Raw genomic sequence first — 15,551 nt, 5'->3', positions numbered from 1 at the left:
GGCAGCGCTGAGCACAGTGGGAGCTGAGACCCCAGCTGAGGGGGGGGAGACACGGGCAGGGCAGGGGATCTGTTGGGAGTGGCAAGGTGCTTGGTAAGGAAAGTTTGGATGAGCCTAGGCAGCCTTGTGAGCTGATGGCTTTGTCTAGTCAGCAGGGTGGGAAGGCGAGGAGAGTGGAAGATGAGTGTCCCTGGACCTTACCGGTTACCTGGGTGGAGAATTGGGACAGTGAAGGAAACGTGCCTGTGACTGTCAGGGGTATTGACTTGCCTGTGGAGGGAGCTACCCTGATCTCCAAGCACTTGTCTGTGAACAGCCTTGTGTGCTGGGACCAGCGGAATGAGATCCCAAGCTGTGTGTCTGGGAAAGGAGAATGTGTCTCCGGCTCTTCTTTGTCTGTGGAGCAGACAGAAGGGGCCTTTCAGCCTGTGATGGTTGAGAATAGTGCAGTTGTCTCAGAGTTGGTTCTGGATTCAACTAAAGCCCAGGAAGGGAATGGTCCTAAGTTTGTGTCTGCTCGGGAGAATGGCACCATAACTAGGTCGCATCCAGTTAGTGTCTACGTAAAATCCCAGAGACCAGACAATTCTGGTGCTTGTATTTTGCCTATTGCTAGTGTGTTGTTGGGAAAGGGTGCAGCAACTCTGTCTAATCAGGGTGAGATCCTAGCCAGGGCACAAGGAGAGCAGGAAGGTGATTTGATTATTTTACCTACTGAGGGTGTGGAAACCTGTAGCAAGAAGGAAAAGATTCCTGAACTTGTGTGTGGCAAAGGGAAGGCGAATGCTTCTAACCTTTTATCTAGGAAGTCTGTAAGTTTGCCTGAAAGGGGATGGTGTAGGAATCCGCCGGATGGGCCAGAGGTAATTCTGGATGTAAGTGAGACCCAGAAAGAGTCTGTTTTTGCTCAGGAAAGTGTTCCTCTAGAGCAAGCCCTCGGTGAAGAGGGTAAGAGCAGAATTTCTGTGAGGGGTGAATTGTTGCATAGAAAAGCTCCTAGGGAAAGGAATCCTCATAGTAGTCTTTGCAAGCAGTTTACTGCCACTGAAGGGTGTGAAAGTGATTTAATCAAGACAGTTTCAGTTCCTAACAGGCAGAAATTTTCTGTTGTGAATGGATCCACTGACTTTCCTGTTGAAGGATCCAGTGTGGATAGCTTTGAGAAGGTCTCAGATGAAGTGAAAGCTCTTAAGAAAGTTAAACAGTCCTATTACCAAGTGGCCGTGTTTGGCCAGCTTCTTGGGGAGACAAGATTGTTGAGAAGGGGATGTCTCCACGCTAGTTCTGTAAGTGAACAGTATGTGGCCCAGGTCAAGATGGGGCTCTTAACCAAGAGAGCCCGAACTGCAGGCCTCCAGACTGGAGTGCTGGGAGAAGACCCAATCCCAGTTTGACCCCCGGGGGTTTTGGGGTGGCAAAAGGGCACGGGCTGCATAAACCTTCCCACATGCGGCATGTGAGTGCTATCGACCACCCCCAACCTAAGGGAGGGCGTGAAACCGGAAGGGCCTGGTGTAACTCCCAACAAGGAACGGGAGAGATGCTGGGGCATCCATGGGAATGTTGGTGGCTTCAAACTTCCCCAGGTCACCGGCTAAAGCGACCCCACTCAGTTCAGTCTCAAAGGGGGGAGAGATGTGACGAAGCGTGACTGTTCTTAATGTTTCCTTTGAATATTGTGGGGGTGCCTCAGTTTCCCCTAGGCAGTTCTTAAGTATCTAGGTGGTGGGATAAGGGTGTATGATCGTTGCAGAGCCCTAGAGGGCAGGTATGTGCAAGGGTCTGGACACAGAAAATGGCCAACACCCTGTTTCCTGGCAACTGATGGCCTGGGCCTTCCCCCCTGCAAGGTGAGAGCTAAAGGGTTGGAGAACAAAGGAATCCGGTGACCTCCTGGCCCGGGGAAAGGGACAAAGCCCAGAGGAGGGGGGGCTGGAGAGAGTTTCAGTTTGGGGCTGGCTGGGGACATGGAGTGAAGGGCAGACATGGTTGTCTGGCTCATTGCCCCCCAGAATGGATCCAGCTGAGGGGTCCTGTTCTCTGCACCTACAAGCTCTGTGTTAGACCATGTTCCTGTCGTCTAATAAACCTTCTGTTTTACTGGCTGGCTGAGAGTCACGTCTGACTGCGGAGTTGGGGGGTAGGACCCTCTGGCTTACCCAGGAGCCCGCCTGGGTGGACTCGCTGTGGGAAGCGCACGGAGGGGCAGGGGAGGCTGAATGCTCCAAGGTCAGACTCAGGAAGGTGGAAGCTGTGTGAGCTGGGTGTCCTGCAGACAGGCTGCTCCCAGAAAGGAGACTTCCCCAGAGTCCTGCCTGGCTTCGTAGGGAGCATTTCAAGAGCATTGCCCGGGGACTCCGTGACACTCTGGCCTGGGGGGAAGGGGGCACCCGGTCCCTGGCATGGTGTGGAGAATGGAGATACTTACGGGGAGAGCTGCAGGGAGCCCTGAAATAGAGGGGCGACAGGAGGGGGAAGCCAGGTAATGGAGGGACAGGAGCTGCGAAGGGCGCCACCCTTCCAACGCATCATCACGGATCTACAACCTATCCTGAAGGACAACCCATCACTCTCACAGAACTTGGGAGACAGGCCAGTCCTTGCTTACAGACAGCCCCCCAACCTGAAGCAAATGCTCACCAGCAGCCACACACCACACAACAGAACCCAGGAACCTATCCTTGCAACGAAGCCCGTTGCCAACTGTGTCCACATATCTATTCAGGGGACACCATCATAGGGCCTAATCACATCAGCCACACCATCAGGGGCTCGTTCACCTGCACATCCACCAATGTGATGTATGCCATCGTGTGCCAGCAATGCCCCTCTGCCATGTACATTGGCCAAACCGGACTGTCTCTACGTAAAAGAATAAATGGACACAAATCAGACGTCAAGAATTATAACATTCAAAAACTAGTCGGAGAACACTTCAATCTCTCTGGTCACTCAGTTACAGACCTAAAAGTTGCAATTCTTCAACAGAAAAACTTCAAAAAGAAGACTCCAAGGAGAGACTACTGAATTGGAATTAATTTGCAAACTGGATAAAATTAACTTCGGCTTGAATAGAGACTGGGAGTGGATGTGTCATTACACAAAGTAAAACTATTTTCCCATGTTTATCATCTCTCCCCCCCATTCCTCACATGTTCTTGTCAACTGCTGGAAATGGCCTACCTTGATTATCACTACAAAAGGTTGTCCTGCCCCGTCCCCCCTGCCCCGTGTTTTCCACTGCATGCTTCCAATGAAGTGAGCTGTAGCTCACGAAAGCTTATGCTCAAATAAATGGGTTAGTCTCTAAGGTGCCACAAGTCCTCCTGTTCTTTTTTCACCCTAGTTATGGGTATTACGACAGTGCTTGGAGATCCCAGCTAAGATCAGGGCCCCATTGTGCCGGCTACACAGGGCCTGCCCTGGGAAGCGTCATCTGAACAGACAGAGGGCAGGAGAGGAAACTGAGGCATGGGGGCTAGGGGGGCATGAGTTGTCAAAGATTACCCAAAGATCCAGGAATAGATCCCCAGCATCCTGACCGCCTCCTCCAGTCTCCTAGCCACTAGCCCACGCTGGTACGACCCCAGGGACCCACAGCACTACACTCCCCTGCTGGCTTAGACACCACAGGGAGCAACGCAGGGCTGGAAACCTGCCCATCCAGCCCCCTAACTCCTGCCCCCCCAGAGGCCCCTGCGACAATTAGGATGCAGACCCCCCATGAGGAGAAGAGTGTCTGGACCCCACGGAGTAGGCAACTGAGCCACCTGGTACATCAAGCAACATCCTAGCGAGAGCTGGGCACGGACGGGGCTCAGGAGCAGATGCATTTGGGTCACTAGAAAGCTGAGTTCAATTTGTGCAGCCCACTCCCCAATGGGGCCAAGGTGCTGCCCCCCAGCTGGACGAGGGGCACTCCAACCACCCCGGGAAAAGCCAAGCGATGGCCCCATGTCTGGGGGTCCTGTCCAACTGCACGTTGTCTCAGTGTTTCCCTATTAAAGTTAATAGCCCAATCACTTGCTTACTCTGTGGGGTACCCCAGGACTCGACTGTCACAGGCCCCAAGCCTACCCCTCAATGCCCCCCAACTCCCGGAGCAGCCCCAACCCCAAAGCACCCCCACTCAGCCCACCTGCACCAGTCCAGAGCCTCCACCTCCATCCCACACATCCCACCCTAGCGAATAGCCCCTGTGCCAGGCTGCCTCAGAGCCCCCCAACCCCACACTCACCCAGCCCAGCCACCTGAGGCCTGCGCAGCATCCCAATACCCCAGTTCCCTCCCTGGGTCCCCCACTCCCACCTCTAGCACCAGAGTCCCCTGCTCCCGAACTCACTGACCCCCACCCCTAGAATCTGTCCCCTAGAACTCATCCCAGCTCCCCTCCAAATCCCCAGCCCCAACTCACCCATCCCAGATCCCAGCCCTCCACATACCAGTTAATCCTGAGTCGCCCATCCTACCCGTGCTCCACCTGGCTCAAAGATCCCCTCCCATGCCAAAGGCCCCCCCCAACCTCACATCCCTGTACCTCTGCTCCTCATCCCCATAACCCCGCTGCTCCTCCAGCCTCCCACACCCCAGTCCAGGGCAGTCTGAGGGGTGGGACTGGCAGAGGGGGATGCCAGGGCAGTCTGCAGGGTGGGACTCCCCAAGATGGACTTGGCTGAAAGTCACTGATTTCTGTGCTAGCAAGTTCTGTTCTACACTGTGTTTCTGTTGCCTAATAAACCTTCTGTTTTCCTGGCTGGCTGAGAGTCACATCTGACTGCGGAGTTGGGGGGCAGGACCCTCTGGCTTCCCCAGGACCCCGCCTGGGCAGACTCACTGGGGAAAGCGCACGGAGGGGCAGAGGATGCCGAATGCTCCGAGGTCAGACCCAGGAAGGTGGAAGCTGGGTGAGCTGTGTGTCCTGCAGACAGTCTGCTCACAGAAAGGAGACTCCCCAGAGTCCTGCCTGGCTTCATGGGGAGCAGTCCCAGAGCATCGCCCGGGGACTCCGTGACAGCCCCCCACTCCTCTATAACCCACTGATCCTCCAGCCCCCATAATCCTACCGCTTCCCCACAATCCCGTGCTCCTCCAGCCCCCCATAACCTCCTCTCCCCAGCCCCCACACTCCACAACACCCCCACACACCCTCATAACCACCCCACTCATTATCCCCCAGCTCCGCCAGCCCCCCACGTCCCCACAACCCCTCAGTCCCCATCCCCAGAACCCCCCAGCTCCTCCAGCCCCCCACATCCCCATAACCCCTCAGTCCCCATCTCCAGAACCCCCCAGCTGCTCCAGCCCCCCACTTCCCCATAGCCCCCCAGCTCCTCCAGCCCCCCACATTCCCTTAACCCCCTAGCTCCTCCAGCCCCCCACATCCCCATAACCCCTCAGTCTCCATCCCCAGCTCCCCCAGCCCCCCACATCCCCATAACCCCTCAGTCCCCATCTCCAGAACCCCCCAGCTACTCCAGCCCCCCACTTCCCCATAGCCCCCCAGCTCCTCCAGCCCCCCACATTCCCTTAACACCCTAGCTCCTCCAGCCCCCCACATCCCCATAACCCCCTAGCTCCCCCAGCCCCCCACATCCCCATAACCCCTCAGTCCCCATCTCCAGAACCACCCAGCTGCTCCAGCCCCCCACTTCCCCATAACCCCCCAGCTCCTCCAGCCCCCCACATCCCCAGAACCCCTCAGTCCCCATCCCCAGAACCCCCCAGCTCCCCCAGCCCCCCACATCCCCATAACCCCTCAGTCCCCATCTCCAGAACCCCCCAGCTACTCCAGCCCCCCACTTCCCCATAGCCCCCCAGCTCCTCCAGCCCCCCACATTCCCTTAACCCCCTAGCTCCTCCAGCCCCCCACATCCCCATAACCCCTCAGTCTCCATCCCCATAACCCCCCAGCTCCTCCAGCCCCCCACATCCCCATAACCCCTCAGTCCCCATCTCCAGAACCCCCCAGCTCCTCCAGCCCCCCACATCCCCATAACCCCCCAGCTCCTCCAGCCCCCCACATTCCCTTAACCCCCTAGCTCCTCCAGCCCCCCACATCCCCATAACCCCTCAGTCTCCATCCCCAGAACCCCCCAGCTCCCCACATCCCCATAACCCCTCAGTCCCCATCTCCAGAACCCCCCAGCTACTCCAGCCCCCCACTTCCCCATAGCCCCCCAGCTCCTCCAGCCCCCCACATTCCCTTAACCCCCTAGCTCCTCCAGCCCCCCACATCCCCAGAACCCCTCAGTCTCCATCCCCGTAACCCCCCAGCTCCTCCAGCCCCCCACATCCCCATAACCCCTCAGTCCCCATCTCCAGAACCCCCCAGCTCCTCCAGCCCCCCACATCCCCATAACCCCCCAGCTCCTCCAGCCCCCCACATTCCCTTAACCCCCTAGCTCCTCCAGCCCCCCACATCCCCATAACCCCTCAGTCTCCATCCCCAGAACCCCCCAGCTCCCCACATCCCCATAACCCCTCAGTCCCCATCTCCAGAACCCCCCAGCTACTCCAGCCCCCCACTTCCCCATAGCCCCCTAGCTCCTCCAGCCCCCCACATCCCCAGAACCCCTCAGTCTCCATCCCCGTAACCCCCCAGCTCCTCCAGCCCCCCACATCCCCATAACCCCTCAGTCCCCATCTCCAGAACCCCCCAGCTCCTCCAGCCCCCCACATCCCCATAACCCCCCAGCTCCTCCAGCCCCCCACATTCCCTTAACCCCCTAGCTCCTCCAGCCCCCCACATCCCCATAACCCCTCAGTCTCCATCCCCAGAACCCCCCAGCTCCCCACATCCCCATAACCTCTCAGTCCCCATCTCCAGAACCCCCCAGCTACTCCAGCCCCCCACTTCCCCATAGCCCCCCAGCTCCTCCAGCCCCCCACATTCCCTTAACCCCCTAGCTCCTCCAGCCCCCCACATCCCCAGAACCCCTCAGTCTCCATCCCCGTAACCCCCCAGCTCCTCCAGCCCCCCACATCCCCATAACCCCTCAGTCCCCATCTCCAGAACCCCCCAGCTCCTCCAGCCCCCCACATCCCCATAACCCCCCAGCTCCTCCAGCCCCCCACATTCCCTTAACCCCCTAGCTCCTCCAGCCCCCCACATCCCCATAACCCCTCAGTCTCCATCCCCAGAACCCCCCAGCTCCCCACATCCCCATAACCCCTCAGTCCCCATCTCCAGAACCCCCCAGCTCCTCCAGCCCCCCACATCCCCATAACCCCCCAGCTCCTCCAGCCCCCCACATCCCCATAACCCCTCAGTCTCCATCCCCAGAACCCCCCAGCTCCCCACATCCCCATAACCCCTCAGTCCCCATCTCCAGAACCCCCCAGCTACTCCAGCCCCCCACTTCCCCATAGCCCCCCAGCTCCTCCAGCCCCCCACATTCCCTTAACCCCCTAGCTCCTCCAGCCCCCCACATCCCCATAACCCCTCAGTCCCCATCTCCAGAACCCCCCAGCTCCTCCAGCCCCCCACATCCCCATAACCCCCCAGCTCCTCCAGCCCCCCACATCCCCATAACCCCTCAGTCTCCATCCCCAGAACCCCCCAGCTCCCCACATCCCCATAACCCCTCAGTCCCCATCTCCAGAACCCCCCAGCTACTCCAGCCCCCCACTTCCCCATAACCCCTCAGTCTCCATCCCCGTAACCCCCCAGCTCCTCCAGCCCCCCACATTCCCTTAACCCCCTAGCTCCTCCAGCCCCCCACATCCCCATAACCCCTCAGTCTCCATCCCCAGAACCCCCCAGCTCCTCCAGCCCCCCACATCCCCAGAACCCCTCAGTCTCCATCCCCGTAACTCCCCAGCTCCCCCACCCCATAACCCCGCGCCCCAGCGCTACCTACCCGGGGCTCGCGCGCTCCCCTCGCTCTGCCGAGCCGGCCTCCCGCGGGCGCTGACAGGCCGCGCGCTCTGCGGCCACCAGCCAATCGCGGAGACCGGCGGCGCCCAGCCAGGGGCGAACCGACCAATCAGAGGCCTCAGCTCGCAGTTCAAAAACGCTCCTGGCGGATCATTGGGCAGACAGGCAAGAGGAGGGAGGGGCTAGAGTCAGCCGGCCTCGCCCCTCCGACCCCGCCATTGGCGGCCGCATCCGAAAGACTCCGCCCACCTCCCTGCTATTAGCCACCGCGCCCGACCGACCCCGCCCCCGAGTGTCCGCCTCTCCTGGTCGGTCCCCGCCCTCCGCCCTGCCATTGGAAGACAACCCCGGCCAAACCCGCCCACTCAGACTTCCCATTGGCAGCCGAGCCCGCCCCTCCAACCATCCCATTGGCCGCCACGGCCTTCTCTCCATCTGGGACTGCGCCCTCTCATTGCTTGGCACAGCACGCTCTTCACCTCCCGCTCGTTCGCTATTGGCTATCCGGGCCTGACCATCCCCTCATTGGCTCTGCCAGCCGCCTATCCCCGCCCCGGCGAACACACCGTCTGGGTAGGCTCGCGCGACCGGCGGGGGGGATCCTGAGCTGGGGAGCCTCGCGCTGCTGCTGTGCTTGTGTCTGTTGTAACGTCACTGGGGAGCGGGCGGGGCTCGCGCCGGCGCCTTTAGGATTAAACAGAAAAAAAACGGAAGCTCCTGTCAATCACTCCGTGCCGCGGCGAATCAGAGGAGGGAGGCGTGGCGCCCCCGCCATTTTGTGAGGGCTCCGGCTTCTGCCTGGGAACAGAACGCGGAGACCAGCCAATCACAGAAGGGGGGAGGGCAGCCATCGAGTAGAGGGCGGGGCAGGGGAGGCCCCCAGCCAATCAGGGTGATGAGAGGGCCCCATCCTCCTCCTCCAAGGGCAGGGAACAGATGTGCGGGCGTCCAGCCAATCATAAGGGAGCAAGAGAAAAGGAAGGAGCCGGCCAATCACAGTGAAGAGCTGTTGTAGCACCTGGCCAATCAGAGGGAAGGGGGGGCAACCCTCAGCCAATCACAAGCGAGAGAGGGCTGGGCCCAGCCAATCCCAGGGAAGAGCTGTTGCAATCACCCCACCCCCGGCCAAGCAGAGCAGCGAGGATAGAGCTGGCCCTCCCCTCTGGAAGCCCCTCACCCTGGTCCCAGGGCCGTGGGGGGCTGGGCTCGGAGGAGGGGGGTCCCAGGGGCAGCTGGAGCCTGGGGCTGCGTCAGCTGGAGCGTGGGGCCGGCTTGGCTCATAGCCAGCAGCTGGACCTGTGGCTTCTGGCTTTCCCCCATGTCCAGTGGCAAGGAGTTCCACGGGTTAACCGCGCGCTTGGTTTGCAACCGGTGACCCCCGGCTCGCCGTGCGTTCTGCGAAGGGGGTGAAGGACGCTCTCAACGGGATTGTATCGATCCCACTCCGCCCGTCATAGAATCATAGAATATAAGGGTTGGAAGGGACCCCAGAAGGTCATCTAGTCCAACCCCCTGCTCGAAGCAGGACCAATTCCCAGTTAAATCATCCCAGCCAGGGCTTTGTCAAGCCTGACCTTAAAAACCTCTAAGGAAGGAGATTCTACCACCTCCCTAGGTAACGCATTCCAGTGTTTCACCACCCTCTTAGTGAAAAAGTTTTTCCTAATATCCAATCTAAACCTCCCCCACTGCAACTTGAGACCATTACTCCTCGTTCTGTCATCTGCTACCATTGAGAACAGTCTAGAGCCATCCTCTTTGGAACCCCCTTTCAGGTAGTTGAAAACAGCTATCAAATCCCCCCTCATTCTTCTCTTCTGCAGGCTAAACAATCCCAGCTCCCTCAGCCTCTCCTCATAACTCATGTGTTCCAGACCCCTAATCATTTTTGTTGCCCTTCGCTGGACTCTTTCCAATTTTTCCACATCCTTCTTGTAGTGTGGGGCCCAAAACTGGACACAGTACTCCAGATGAGGCCTCACCAATGTCGAATAGAGGGGAACGATCACGTCCCTCGATCTGCTCGCTATGCCCCTACTTATACATCCCAAAATGCCATTGGCCTTCTTGGCAACAAGGGCACACTGCTGACTCATATCCAGCTTCTCGTCCACTGTCACCCCTAGGTCCTTACCGTCATCTCTTTTCCAGGCCAAACAGCCCCCCCCCCGTCTTTTTACCCCGCTCGTCTCCCAGGTGTGGTGGGACCAACACGGCGACACTGCAAACACGCCTGTCATCTCCGGTGGCTTATGCCGACGCCGCAAATGTCATTCGCCTCTTGCAGGCGACGGAGGGTGACGGTAAGATGGTCCCCCACTACGGCAGGAGGCTAGACGGTGACTGTACTGGGACAACGTTTGCACGGGGATAGGCTGTGACTGTAATGTTATCGCAACAGGATAGGCTGTGACAGTCACGTTACAACGCTGTCCCCCGTGATTGCAAGCAGGGAGATTGTGACTAGTGTTACAATGTCCCCCGCTAGTGCAAGGGTTGTGAGTGTAACATTATGCTGTCTGCTATTGTTGCAAAGGAATCGATTGTGACTGTAACTTTGTCCCCCGCACCACCGTTATTACAAGGGAATCGGCTGTGACTGGAACCGGCAGCGCTGTCCCCCGCTCGTGCAAAGAGCGGCGCGTGCCTGTAACCTTGCACTACTGTCCCCCGCTCGTGAAAAGAGTGGAGCGTGACTGGAACCGTGCAACGCTGCCCCCTGCTCGTGCAAAGAGCGGCGCGTGCCTGTAACGGTGCAGCGCTGCCCCCCGCTTGTGCAAAGAGCGGCGCGTGCCTGTAACCTTGCACTGCTGTCCCCCACTTGTGCAAAAAGCGGAGCGTGACTGTAACGGTGTAGCGCTGTCCCCCGCTCGTGCAAAGAGCAGCGCGTGCCTGTAACCTTGCACTGCTGTCCCCTGCTCGTGCAAAGAGCAAAGCGTGACTGTAACGGTGCAGCGCTGCCCCCCGCTCGTGCAAAGAGCGGCGCGTGAGTGGAACCTTGCACTGCTGTCCCCCGCTCGTGAAAAGAGCGGAGCGTGCCTGTAACCTTGCACTGCTGTCCCCCGCTCGTGAAAAGAGCGGAGCGTGACTGGAACCGTGCAACGCTGCCCCCCGCTCGTGCAAGGAGCGCAGGGTGACTGTAACCGTGCAACGCCGCCCCCCGCTCGTGCAAGGAGCGCAGGGTGACTGTAACGGTGCAGCGCCGCTGAAGACAGGCTGGACGCAGGGACGCAGGGTTACTCGGCCCTGCGTGAACAGTCGGCGAACATAAACCCGCCCCTTTAAGGCCGCCCTGAGCACAGCCCCACCCCCCGCCGCTCAGGGGACCCCGCGGGCCCCCGTCCCAGCGGCCCCCCCGCCAGGGAGGATCAGACAGGAGCGGGCCGCGGCGTTGCGGGCCGCGGCCGCGGAGACTCTAATCACGTCTCATGCGCTCTCCGATCATCACGTGCTGCCCCCGGCGGGGAACAGGTAAGGATGTACCTCACTGACGATACAGAGCCTGCCCCGCCGCCGGGACCCACCGGCCGCCCACTGCCGCCCAGCTCAGGGTGAGCGCCGCAACCCACCCCGGGGGACACCCCCGTCCCGTCGCCGCTCCTGCCCCTCCCCTCGCTCCGCGGGGAGGGGGTCGGAGGCCCCGCATGGCAAAAACCCGCGCAGTACCGGCTCCGCTCTCTTTCCTCCCACAATGCCCCACGGAAGATATTTGCATATGCCGCAAGTCGGTAGCGACCGTACGTCTCAGGAAAGAGGCGCATTGGGCTTTTCGTAACAGCGGGGTCAGGGCTGTGACCGTAGCTACCAAAAAAGTCAGGCAAGCAGATTTGCAAGGGGTGTGTGTGTGTGTGAGAGAGAGAGAGAGAGAGAGAGAGAGAGACCTGACAGCCCCCCCCGTCCCACCCCCCACCTCTGGTCCTTCTGCGGGGCCGGGTTTGCATCTTCCATGGGGCTCTGGAGCAGGGGTGGAGGCCCCGCTTCCCCCAGGCTCTGGCCTCCTTGCTGGCGGGGGCCGCTCTGAGCCCCATCACACTCGTGTCACACAGGGGCACTGAGCCGGCAGTAGCTGTGGCTCCAGGGCGCGACTCTTGTGACCCCCTGTGCGGGGCGGGGAGCCCCAGGACGAGCACTGGCCTTTTGGCTGCCCCCCAGCTCTGGGGGTTTCACAGACTGCCTTTCTCCCCACAGCTCGCTGGGCGTCGGAGCGACGGGCAGGGCCGCACAGCGTCCCACATCACTGCTAGTTAACATTGGTACCGGGCGGTCCTTCCACAGGGCGCTGCCCAGAGCCCCCCGACTGAGCTCGGGGCCCTGTCGCGCCGGGTGCTGCCCAGACCCCCCCGACCGAACTCGGGGCCCCGTCGCGCCAGGCGCTGCCCAGACCCTCCCGACCGAGCTTGGGGCCCCGTCGCGCCGGGCGCTGCCCAGAACCCCCCCGACCAAGCTCGGGGCCCTGTCGCGCCGGGCACTGCCCAGACCCCCCCAATTGAACTTGGGGCCCCGTCGCGCCGGGCGCTGCCCAGACCCCCCCCGACCGAGCTCGGAGCCCCGTCACGCCGCCCAGACCCCCCGACCGAGCTCGGGGCCCCGTCGCGCCGCCCAGACCCCCCGACCGCGATTGGGGCCCCGTCGCGCCGGGCGCTGCCCAGACCCCCCCCGACCAAGCTCGGGGCCCCGTCGCGCCGCCCAGACCCCCTGACCGCGATTGGGGCCCCGTCGCGCCGGGCGCTGCCCAGACCCCCCCCGACCGAGCTCGGAGCCCCGTCACGCCGCCCAGACCCCCCGACCGAGCTCGGGGCCCCGTCGCGCCGCCCAGACCCCCCGACCGAGCTCGGGGCCCCGTCGCGCCGGGCGCTGCCCAGACCCCCCCCGACCAAGCTCGGGGCCCTGTCGCGCCGCCCAGACCCCCTGACCGTGATTGGGGCCCCGTCGCGCCGGGCGCTGCCCAGACCCCCCCCGACCAAGCTTGGGGCCCCGTCGCGCCGCCCAGACCCCCCGACCGCGATTGGGGCCCCGTCGCGCCGGGCGCTGCCCAGACCCCCCCCCAACCAAGCTTGGGGCCCCATCGCGCCGGGCGCTGCCCAGACCCCCCCGACCAAGCTTGGAGCCCCGTCACGCCGCCCAGACCCCCCGACCGAGCTCGGGGCCCCGTCGCGCCGCCCAGACCCCCCGACCGCAATTGGGGCCCCGTCGCGCCGGGCGCTGCCCAGACCCCCCCCCGACCAAGCTCGGAGCCCCGTCACGCCGCCCAGACCCCCCGACCGAGCTCGGGGCCCCGTCGCGCCGCCCAGACCCCCCGACCGCGATTGGGGCCCCGTCGCGCCGGGCGCTGCCCAGACCCCCCTGACTGAGCTTGGGGTCCCGTTTGATGTTCGGAACGGCTCCTTTCAAATCCAGCCAAAGCCTCATTTCCAGGCTTTCTTTTTGGTTTTAATACAATTTCCCTTTTTTAAGAACGGGACTGGATTTTTGGTGGCCTAAGGGGTTTGTGCACCATTTGTGTAATTTGCTGGTGGCCCCTTTTCTTTCTCAGCTCTTCCCCGGAGGGGGGCGAAAGGGCTTGAGGGCGCCCCACAGGGTGGGATTCCCAAGTGGGCTTCCTGGGTTCAAGGGGTTTTTGCATTTGGGTGGTGGGAGCGTTTACCAAGCCAAGGTCAGAGAGAAGCTGCAACCGCTGGAGCTTAACTCCAGCCTGGAGCAGCCACTAGGAATTGTTACAACCCCTGCGGGCCCTGGGCCCCCCCCAGTCCTGCCGGTGCCCCTCACTCCCGCCCCACACCCCTGCTAGCCCAGCCCTGCCGGTGCCCCTCACTCCTGACCCGCAGCCCCTGCCCCCCCAGCTCTGCCAGTGCCCCTCACTCCCGACCCGCAGCCCCTTGGGGGTAGCCCAGCCCCAGCCCCACACTGCATTTGTCCCTCAAACCTGATGCACAGCCCCCTGGGGCCAGTGGGGCAGCAGTGACTGTGAAGGGAGAGCACCCTCTGCGAATCAGCCCCCTTCTCATGGGATCACCGCCATGAGTTCTGCCCCCCAGCCCACAGCCGAACGGGGAGCAGACTGGAACAGACCCCAATTCTGGCTAGGAAAGTCAGCTTTATTCATGGGGCAGGGCAGGGTCCGGGGCATGGCGTCGGCCCCGGCCAGGGGGAGGGGGACACAGCCAGAGGGGGAGCAGCTGGTCGAAACAGGAATAATTCTTCTCCCTCGCTGCGTCAGACGCTCCTTAGGGGCTCCACCCCACTGATCCTATCACTGCCATGCACAGGGGCTGCCATGGAGGGTCTTTGGGGGGGGCGCTGCAGGGTCCCATGGGGCTGACGCAGGGTGCAGTCCCGCCTGTTGCCCCTGGGGGGGCGCTGCAGGGTCCCATGGAGCTGACGCAGGGTGCAGTCCCGCCTGTGGCCCCTGTGGGGCGCTGCGGGGTCCCATGGGGCTGACGCAGGGTGCAGTCCCGCCTGTGGCCCCTGGGGGGCGCTGCGGGGTCCCATGGGGCTGACGCAGGGTGCAGTACCGCCTGCCGCCACTGGGGCATCCTGGTGCAGCTCGCTGCAGGCTCCTAGGGGGCTAATTCAGCCCTGCCCCCTAGAGGCAGAGCACCAGGTCCTGACTGCCCCATGCAGCCACCCCACCACCAGCTGCCCCGTCCAGCGCCGGGCCTGTGGGGCTGAGGAGCAGCAGCGGGCGCTGGCGAGCGCCCCGTCCGGCGTATCCACCCCCCGGCTCAGAGCCTCTGGGGCCAGCGGAACAGACCTCCCGGGGGGCCCGGCTCCGGCTCACAGGGGCTTCCTCTTGAACCCGAAGACGGACACGAAGAGCAGGATCTCGAAGGCCGCGGGCAGGGCGCTGGGGGCACAAGGGCAGGCGGGGTCAGTGCCAGGGGCTCTGCCGTGGGCAGGACGTTCCCGAGGGGCCCACCCCAGCCCTCCCCCTCGGGGCATCTACCTGCAGAAGGCCAGGATGTACCAGTAGGTGGCGCTCTCCCAGCGCTCCAAGATGAAGAAGGAGAGGCAGATGGAGGCACTGCAGTGAGCGGCCAGTGCTGGGGAGGAGCCGTCAGGGAAATAACCCATCTTGGTGAGAACAGGCACCGGGAGACAGGCCCTTTGCCCTCTAGGAGGCGTGGGCTCCTGTCCGGCCCCAGGGCAGGGACGGCTGGTTCAGGGGGCGGGGAATGGGGCACGGGGCCTGTCCCCTCTCAGGGGCGTGGGCTCCCGTCCGGCCCCAGGGCAGGGACGGCTGGTTCAGGGGGCGGGGAATGGGGCAGGGGCCTGTCCCCTCAAGGGGGTGTCGGCTCCTGTCTGGCCCCAGGGCAGGGACGGCTGGTTCAGGGGACGGGGAATGGGGCAGGGGCCTGTCCCCTCAAGGGGGTGTCGGCTCCTGTCTGGCCCCAGGGCAGGGACGGCTGGTTCAGGGGGCGGGGAATGGGGCACGGGGCCTGTCCCCTCTCGGGGGCGTGGGCTCCCGTCCGGCCCCAGGGCAGGGACGGCTGGTTCAGGGGGCGGGGAATGGGGCAGGGGCCTGTCCCCTCAAGGGGGTGTCGGCTCCTGTCTGGCCCCAGGGCAGGGACGGCTGGTTCAGGGGGCGGGGAATGGGGCAGGGGCCTGTCCCCCCAGGGGGCGTGGGCTCCCGTCCGGCCCCAGGGCAGGGACGGCTGGTTCAGGGGGCGGGGAATGG

General features: G+C 62.6%; 1 protein-coding gene and 1 non-coding gene across 10 annotated transcripts in view; both read right to left on the bottom strand.

The window, feature by feature from the left end:
• The window catches only part of LOC125628640 (transmembrane protein 107), a 36,724-nt gene that overhangs the window by 9,960 nt on the left and 11,213 nt on the right, over nt 1-15,551 (bottom strand). For 5 of the 9 annotated variants that reach the window (XM_075123807.1, XM_048833862.2, XM_075123808.1 and 2 more), the window contains one exon: nt 14,820-14,916. In XM_075123807.1, the coding sequence (XP_074979908.1) occupies nt 14,820-14,916 (97 nt within the window). Of the gene's footprint in view, nt 1-2,780; nt 2,863-7,859; nt 8,051-8,442; nt 8,509-13,950; nt 14,721-14,819; nt 14,917-15,551 lie in introns of those variants that run through there. The other 4 variants (XM_048833868.2, XM_048833871.2, XM_048833870.2 and 1 more) reach the window with 4 other exon arrangements.
• LOC125628763 (U8 small nucleolar RNA) lies at nt 11,244-11,370 on the bottom strand. The gene has a single exon (XR_007354286.2). It is a non-coding gene; the product is annotated as a U8 small nucleolar RNA (small nucleolar RNA).

The sequence above is a fragment of the Caretta caretta genome, chromosome 28, assembly GCF_965140235.1.
Source record: "Caretta caretta isolate rCarCar2 chromosome 28, rCarCar1.hap1, whole genome shotgun sequence".
NCBI lineage: Eukaryota > Metazoa > Chordata > Testudines > Cheloniidae > Caretta > Caretta caretta.
This window is presented reverse-complemented; position numbering and strand designations above follow the sequence as displayed.